The sequence below is a fragment of the Urocampus carinirostris genome, chromosome 5 (assembly GCF_059441175.1).
Source record: "Urocampus carinirostris isolate Australia breed hairy pipefish chromosome 5, RoL_Ucar_1.0, whole genome shotgun sequence".
NCBI classification, from domain to species: Eukaryota; Metazoa; Chordata; class Actinopteri; order Syngnathiformes; family Syngnathidae; genus Urocampus; species Urocampus carinirostris.
The window spans coordinates 20,100,450-20,109,765 of NC_142353.1; the positions used below are offsets into that span (position 1 = coordinate 20,100,450).

General features: G+C 38.6%; 1 protein-coding gene across 1 annotated transcript; it reads right to left on the minus strand.

Moving 5' to 3' along the window:
* Positions 1-2,123: 2,123 nt before the first annotated feature.
* LOC148365704 (adenine nucleotide translocase lysine N-methyltransferase) lies at positions 2,124-5,098 on the minus strand. The gene is given in 4 exon segments (XM_088335081.1): positions 2,124-2,524; positions 2,672-2,732; positions 2,735-2,753; positions 4,931-5,098. Coding segments are annotated over 4 exon segments (396 nt in total). The 3' UTR covers positions 2,124-2,376.
* Positions 5,099-9,316: the final 4,218 nt, after the last annotated feature.

Here is a 9,316-nt window from a genome sequence, read left to right on the forward strand (position 1 = left end):
TAATTACCCTCATCACAGCAAATTAAACACTGATTACAATGCGTAGACCGAAATATGGAATTTTATCAAGGGATGATTTTCTAATATATTTACATATATATATATTACACATATTCTTAAATTTGACCATGCAGCTTTTAATCAGGTGAGCTCTGTAGTTCAGAAGCAAGGGTACACAGTGCAAATTGCTTGATCTAGAAAAGTGTAGCCATGATTAAAATCATTTATTGACGATGTATTATTCAAAGTCGCTCAAAGTCCAATTCTTAATGATTTATATAACATAACAATATACCATTACCCATAACTTTAAAACTGCACTATCAGGATGGCACTTTTCAATTAAAATCGTCAAAATAATATGCAAAATGTCTCATCTCTCATCTCATTAGCCGTACCGCTTATCCTCATTAGGGTCGCGGGGGGGGGCTGGAGCCCATCCCAGCCATCTTCGGGCAGTGGGCAGGGGACACCCTGAACTGGTTGCCAGCCAGTCGCAGGGCACACGGGGACAGACAACTCATTCGCTCATTCACACCAAGGGACAATTTGGACCGGCCAATTCACCTGAAATGCATGTTTTTGGAATGTGGGAGGAAACCGGAGTGCCCGGAGGAAACCCACGCAAGCACGGGGAGAACATACAAACTCCGCACAGAAAGTCTGGAGCTGGATTTGAACCCGCTACAGGTTCCCATGACATGAACTGTGCCGCACAAGCGCTAACCACTGCGCCGCCGTGCTGCCTGCAAAATGTTATTTTGTTTATTTTACTTTTTTTGCAGTACAATTTATAACAGCTTCTTGAAACAAAATGTAAATTATATATGTTCATGTGCTTCTTCGTGACTAGATAGTTTATTAAAAAAAGTTGCCTGGCTGATCACAGGAGGAAGAGTGGCATGTTTTTCTTTTTATTTGTAAAGATAAAATTGGGCTGCATACTAGACGGCACACTGGTTAAAAAAGCCGGCAAAGAGGATATTCAACTTGAAGAAATTGTGTACGACTCGAGCCAGTTTTTCACGTTCAAACTTCTTTGAAAATGTGAAATGATTTGGGTTATCATCAATATGAGGTTGTCATTTAGAAATTCTCCAAAGAGTATTTCAAACTCATCTCATTAGCTGCACCGCTTATCCTCAGTGGGGTCGCGGGGGTGCTAGAGCCCATCCCAGCAATCATCGGGCAGTGGGCAGGGGACATCTTGAACTGGTTTCCAGCCAATCGCAGTGCACACAGGGACAGACAACTCGCTCGCTCATTCACACCTAGGGCCAATCCACCTGAAATGCATGTTATTGGAATGTGGTAGGAAACCGGCGTGCCCTGAGGAAACCCACGCAAGCACGGGGAGAACATACAAACTCCGCACAGGAAGTCCGGTAGCTGGATTTGAACCCATACAGGTTCCCAAGACCTTAGAACTGTGCCGCACACATGCTAACTAGGGCGCCGCCGTGCTGCCCACTTTCAAACTCATTATCCAAATATTACTTCCAAACAAATCCTGTACATTCCGTTTTACAAGCTGCTTCTTTTTTTGCTACATTTTAAACAATGGGGCATATTCTTTTACTTTTCTACATTCATACAAAACAAAACAGGAGGAAAACGGAGTGTTTGACATTACTTTATTCAATATTTAAAACTCAAGATTTTTAAACATTTTCACCCACTAATTACTGTACTTAATTTATACATTGTAGAGTAGTGGCAGTGATCAAAAACGCTACACTTCTTTTTCCGTATCATCAACGTCGATTTCAGGTCGCTGAATTTACTTTCGTCCCAAGGAACGATAATAATTTGGTCCATTATCGCGTCAGCCTTTAATGACAAGAACACAGAAAGTCGCGTCTGTGTTTCAATCTGGCACTATTCTCCACAGCATGGTTGCCCTGGCGTTGTCGTCCAGAACAGTGTCTTTCAACCCTTTTTGAACCAAGGTACACTTTTATTTATAAAAAAGTTCCGAGGCTCATCGTTAGTCGAATTTTTAAAAAAAATGAAGTTATGTCAAATATCTCACTGTACTACCTCATAAGTAGGTAAGTAGTTTATAAAAAAATACTTAAAATAAAAAAGAATGACGTGGTTTATATATGTTTTATTATTTTACAGTGAAATCTTTAACTGCTTTGTTAAACAAATTAAGTTACTAAATGTAGTGTGCTACCTCATGAGCAGATAATTAGTACGGGTACATAAAAAGTATATAAAGGTCTACTGCCACCTACTGATATGGATGACTATTACAGTTCCTCGTCTGAAGAGAGCAAAAATACTGATCAATGGCCTGATTTTTTGGAAAGATAAAATTGGGCAAATTCCAGCGGCACACTAGACAAGGTCTCAACTTTAAAAATTCTGTGTCTATACCTTCCAAAAGTCTTTTTTAACAAAAGTAGCCTGGCTGGAAGGCACTGCAGTCCAGCGGGCCTTTGACCTGGCAAATGCAACCAGAAGGGAGTTAATTTCAAAACTGGTGCACTCGAAGCCAGCAGAGGAGGCGGCAAGTACCTGCAAAAATGAAAAAGTCATTCACAGAGTTTTCGAATTCACATCAAGGAATCAATTTTTGGATGTTGGTAAATTAGACTCATTTCTCTTGAAGGGCATCATATATCTTTCTAGACGTCGCTAGTTTAGGCTGTAGCAGCTACCCAGCAGTCTTCCATCCCCTCATCCCAGATCTGCTAAGCGACCTGTGCGACCGTTAAGCAGCTTCTATTGGAGGGCAAATAGGGAACCTAAAGGCAAGTGACACACACATCCATTGATTAGTGGTTACACACCCACTTGAGTTTCATGGACTATGAGAAAACTGTAACAACTTAGGTTTTTCATGCATGTAAACTGCAATACTGCATGCAGTAACTAAATAAAAAATAATTAAAATATTGGATGCTTGCTAGTTTTGTATACCAAAGTAAATACATCCCATTGTATTCAATGTTCATTATTATTAATTAAACATGACAATTAAGCACAACAATGGTTACTTTATATTGTTTTACTGTTGACTGTTGTAAACCAAATATTTGAAGCGCAGTTGCCTATTTCTACCTGACCAGACTTCTCAAGTTGTGAGAGCTCTGTACAGCCCTTTGAGACTTTTTGTGATAAAGGGCTATACAAATAAATACGCCTATGCCTTGAAACACATTTCCAAATCAAACTATATATTTTAGGATGAACACATTTTAAGAATTTATCATATCTATTTTATTTTGTGATAAAACAAATGTCATTCATAAAAAAGGGAAAAAAAGCCATTAGTTTGAATAATGACTAAAAACAGTTTTAACAGATATAACAGGTATTTTTTAAAATACTCACAGGTCGGATAATTTGCATTTATTTTACTTAACATGACCCTCACATAGAAGAGGAGCAGATATATTTTTCAGCTATCTTGCTGGGCAAAAATATAAACGAAAAATGGTGCAGTTTGGTCAGTCTCTGTAGTTTGTATTCTTCCTCGAGCTTTTTAGCGCTTGTTTTTAGTTGCACTCCACAATACAGTGACATCTAGTGATCAAATGATACACAAAATATATCACTTAAACATAGTAAACCGCCATACAAAGATAGATTTTTTTAAGTTAGCAAAAAAAAAAACTCCTCAAATGACAAAACTAATATGCTATCTCTTGTTTAGGGATTTTTTTTGTCTTTATACTAGAGAAGTACATTGCAGTATAACAAGAAGATTGACACTTAAATTTGGTAAATTTTATTCTAATGAGATAACACTTTTTCGCAGTGTATTAAAAACGTGCACACCAAAAAAAACATACAGAAATAAAAACTAATATTGTTCGTCCTGATTTGTATTTTCATTTGGAGCTCTGGTTAACACATTTTATTTTGTTATAAGCAGATAACTGTAAAATTATTTTTTTGCCATTATCTGTACAATAAAAACCAGCTAGATAAAGTTTGAGGATCCTTAATACATTAAAAGCATTAAAAAAAAAGAGAAGACAAGATGAAACAAATTGCATCCAAATTTCAAACGATCAGACTATTGTTGTCACGCATTACATTAAGGTGAACAAGACATTTCAGCAAATATGTTTACGAATCAATATTTACAAACTATACTTTATAGCCGCATATTTGCATGGGGGCCATCAAAGAGGATGTCATGATTACCGATGTGAATCACCTGTGCCCGCTCCTTTGGCGCTAACTGCCTTGGACTCTGATTGGCTCCCTGTCCCTATTTAAACCCACTCCTATCCGTCCCCTTTTGTCAGTCCGTCTGCGAACCGCAGTTAACACAAGGCAAGCCTTTTTCGGCCCTGACTCTCGCAGTTTTTTTGCTCCTGTCTGTCCCCCGGCTTCGACTCGTTTTTTTGATCCTGACCACATCTACTCTCCCGTCCCGACTTTCGACCTATTTTGTCGTCGATCACGTCTACTCTCTTTTCCTGGCTTCCAGCTCGCTTCCGACCCCGACCACATTTTTGCTCTCCTGTCCCGGCTCCTGACCCGTTTTTCCGTTCCCGACACTGCCATCGCTCGCCACGCAAGATCCACTTCCGCATTCAGAGCAACCTGCTTCCCGCATCCAGCAATCACCGGATCGTGGGCGCAAAGTTTTCTTTTTCTTCCAATAAAACTTGTGAGAAACGCATCGCTAGTGGGTCCTGTCTCCATTCTGGAGGTTTAATGCAACAAATCCCAACTCACTCCAGAACAATTATCTCCAGATAAGCTTGTTTTCTTGTTCTGCCTCGATCAACAAATCACTGTATGTGATATACGCAATCCAGATAATCGATTATTTGACTCATAATTGGCGCTACAACTATGCACACAAGAAGCAAAGTATCGTTAATGTGGAAAGCCTGCTTCATTTTGTCCTGATTTGATGCGAAGTGTAGTACAAAACATATGTAGAAAAGCAACATTTATGAACCTTCAGCTTGGAGGGGATTTTGAGGAATCCAGGCATGGCGAAGAGGCTCCACACTCCATAGAGGCCTGCGAAGAGGGTGCCAGTGCAAACCGACAACAACGAATGAGGAGTGCTCGAAGGGAGGACCTTTTCAAAGTCCTGTAGGATCACTTCGATGGAGTCTTCCATACACTATTGTCATAAAGAAACGCACATTCCTAAAATGATCAGGGATTTGGGAGTTTCTTATACAGTCAAGGCAATACACTGTTCAAATATTTCCCTGTATATTTATTGATTATATTATACATTGGACACATTCTAAGAAGCATAATTTGAAATACATTATTTGTAGTTTGTAGCAGTTATGTGCCTCAGCTGACATCATGGAAATATCCATACATCCATTATGTTCACCACTTATCCTCAGTAGGGCCCCAGGGGTGCTGGAGCCCAACCCAGCTATCTTTGGGGAGTGGACAGTGGACACCCTGAACTGGTTGCCAGCATCATGGAAATATAAAATTCAAAATATAATGCATGGTTTAGCATTCAACTTCACAATGTTTGGGATTTATTTTCTTTTAACAATCTCTTGTAAATATTGTCAATACAAATAGTATGCAACATATTACTGTGCTAAGTGTCTGCATTTCAGAGTGAGGCAGACATTTTTTCTGCCTCACGAGAAAAAGAGATGAGACCAAAGATTCGGATCTGGCGCACACCTATGCCTAAAGGAATAGAATTACCTATCTGTTGATGCTTTTATTCAAAATGAGCTGCACGTAGTCTTGATTTATAATTTAAGGTAGGACACTACAGACACTTTAAACTGGACCATACTTGGACTATTCTTGCACTACAGTCACTTTCAACTGTATTTTATCTTATTTTTATCGTATTACCTTAACTCATCTTGAGTTAATCTTCTACTTTTATCTTTGTAATATCCGTAATATTCTTTTATGTATACATGTACATAGTTTCTTAGTTTTATTACGCTGGCATCTGTGTGGACAGCAAAGTAGGAATTTTATTGTACAGGGAATTGTGCTTCTTTTCCGTGCATATGACAAAAAACACATTGAATTGGATTGAAATGAATGTTCATTTATAAGGTAGGACAGTAAATGTTGTTTTTTTTTCTAATGCTTTCTTGCTCTGCCAATCGAATGATGAATGTGACTTAGGCTAATTTATTCATATATCTGACTGTGCCTCACCAGACAGGAATCCACCACACATCACTCTTTCGTAGGCAGTCTTGTTACGAAAGAACATGTTCCGAGAACGCGATCACTTCGATAAAATATTGCAACTCTACTGTCAATACTTCATGATGCATTACTGCGTTAATCCTCTACTCGTTAAATGCAGTTCAGAAAATACAATGTTCACATGTATTTATCAATCATGCTGTTGCCTACAACCCTTGATCAGACAGTAATCAGTGTGAGCAGGTTTATATTTACCTACAAAGTAAACGCAGTCATGGCGTCACCGTCACAAAGTATGATGTTGCTGTATTTCTGGAGGTAATCTTACCTTCAGTATATAAACACACCTAAGCCAAATTTACAACTACAAAATTCAATACTCAAATCGGAGGGCCAGTTCATATGCGCATATTTGGTTGTGTCCCCCCATTAGCTAATGGTAATGTGTGTGAGGGAGGTGAGCCTGCCTTATACAGGAACAACAAATGAACGCTAAACTAATGGGGCAAACAAAAGCACATAATTTATGTTAAGTGTCCTGAATTTGAGTCTTTTTAGTTATGAAATGACTTTTGCAAAACACCACGTGAGGAGAAAAAACATTTTAAACAATTTCCAGAAATAGAGAAGAGAAGCTTTGACTGGTTAGAAGCCCTCAGACAAAATTGATATGGTGCGTCTCGGCTAAGTATTTGTTTGCAAGCTCTCACGATTGCTCAAGAATTTTAAAGCTTCACTGCTTCCAAACATTGGTTTACACGTTATCTCCTATTTCTTTTATAAGGTGGTTATTTTAAAGCATTTGTAAGAGGTTGGCTTCTATCAGAGTGTATACGCTCATTTGTAACTGGATAGTTACTTTCGGAGGAACACACTACTTTTTGGTGTCAGTTATCTGTGAGGTAACTGAATTCCTTTTTAAATGTAGCAACTAGCAACTGTAGCTAATTATTTGTTTTTTAGTCACACGCCTGACACTGTTCAGAGGGATGCTCTCCTGGTCTTCAATAGGATTAAGTTCAGGAGAATACATTGAACAGAGACCGGCATGTTGTTTTAATTCACCAATAACAGTTAGAACTTCCAGCCAAATGGGTCACAATCTTGCCAACATGACATGGCTTACCACCAACTAGACAGAACTTACTCCATCTGGACCTTTTACAGTTTAAGAATCAGTATAGTATAAATGAGCCCCCTTAACAGTTTATAAATTGTCAACATTGAAGTGCAATCTAAGGGCTAACCTATTATGTACTTTTGACATTTTCACATCTAGTGGTACCTCTTTCTACAAGCACCTCTACACACGAGAATTTCGGCATACTGTTTTTTTTTAATAACAAAACTCTTGCTCAGTGTATGAAAGACAATCCAGATCACTAGCAGTCCCAGAGCCTACCATTAGAGACTGCTCACAGCTAGCAACTGCTTACCGCCAGCATCACCTCGTCCAGTTTGCGCATGTAAACTACTACAGGCAAAAAAAAAGTACTTTACATTAACTTTAAGTGGACAGTTAGTGCTTACGTATCAAAAACAGTCTCTGACTCTCATACCTGTCAACCTCCGCCACTTGCTCCGCTTATTATAGATTACAAATACTCCTTATTAAACAATAATTAACTTTAGGAACACAACAATGCACCTATTTACTCACAGCCTACGTAGAATACCGAGACATTATTAAATATCTACGATGATGTTGTCTTCTGCTACCAGTGACAGAGACGCTCCGGATTAGAGGCGAAATGGACAAGACAAGATCGGTCACTTTTTTCTTTACTTCCTGTATAAGAATTGTTTTACACAATGTGAAATAATTAAAAAAACGATAAAATATTCGGAAAACGAAAATAGTGACAGCTATGCGATCTCCGTGACTCCCCCTTCAGCAGAACACCCACATATTAGTAATAAACTCACATTCTATTCCATTAATACCATTTTATTTATCTCATTTCTGTATTCTTAACGTTTAATTACAATTTGAATGTGTTTTTAGTCATTGGGAAAATATGTTTTATGGATATTTTGGATTACCTTGAATGCTTTTGGGAGGACGTGAACGACCCGTTGATAATTATTTGTATCGGGCCAATTCGCTCATTACCCAAACAATTCGAGTTACGAGCACGATACTGGAACAATTTAAGGTCGTGAGGAGAGAGGTACCATCCTACTATATTTAGAAGCTACGCAGCATTTAACACTTATTTTCCATGAAAGCAGACGGCGCGACTTAAAAATATTGATTGAACTGGTGGATATATTTTTTTCTCCACTCCCCCTTCATATACTTATGTCACTTACCAAAATAAAAGCAAACTTAGTGTAACCGTGGCAATCATGCCCCAAAACGAACTTAAACAAACAATAATGTCAAACATGTGATATATCGATTCAAAAGGCAACTATAAAAAAAAATATTTGAGTATTTTGTGCGTGTTTACTACAGAAAGTAGCCAGTCAGAAAATATAAAGCTGCGTTAAATCGCTTGGAACCCACCGCCATCGTAATCCACTAAACTTTAAATTTAAACCACGGATGTATTCGTCAAATTTTGCACGAAGTTGCAATCCTAACAAAAACCTATCGAATCAATTTGTTTGGAGAGGTAAAAAAGATCCATGCCACAAAAATAACCTACCCTGAAGTTCCCAAAGTATGATATGTTGCGTTCGAGGGAAGCGGGAAGTTAGAATGTTGCCGTGTTCCGGAAAGAGTAAGGGGCCGTCTGAGACCCGAGAAGTAAAGTTTCAGAGTAAATAAAGACAAAAACAAAAAATGTTTACTCAAATAGACAATGTCACTCAAGTTGGGACCCTTTTATTTCGTAATCTGTTTTAATCACTGTCCGGGGTTGCAAATTCGGGGATCAATTTGGATGTTTCCGAATTCCTACGTTCTCCTGGGAGATAGGGCCTAGGTTAACGCTATGTACAAATCTGCGAATAAAGAATTTACACTGTATATATGTAGAACTGTTACAGTGTAAGGTCAGTTGGTTGGACCCCTTAACCAGTACTGTGTTAGGGGCACCATTTCCAGTGGTGTCCAGGCATATGCTACCACCCAGTCTCGATCAGTGACCTTTTGCGTGTTAGGCAAATGACCAAATCAACCAAAAGTCATCATAGTTGTAGGGACATAAAAGTAGTCACGTGATAAATGCATTGGTGTTCG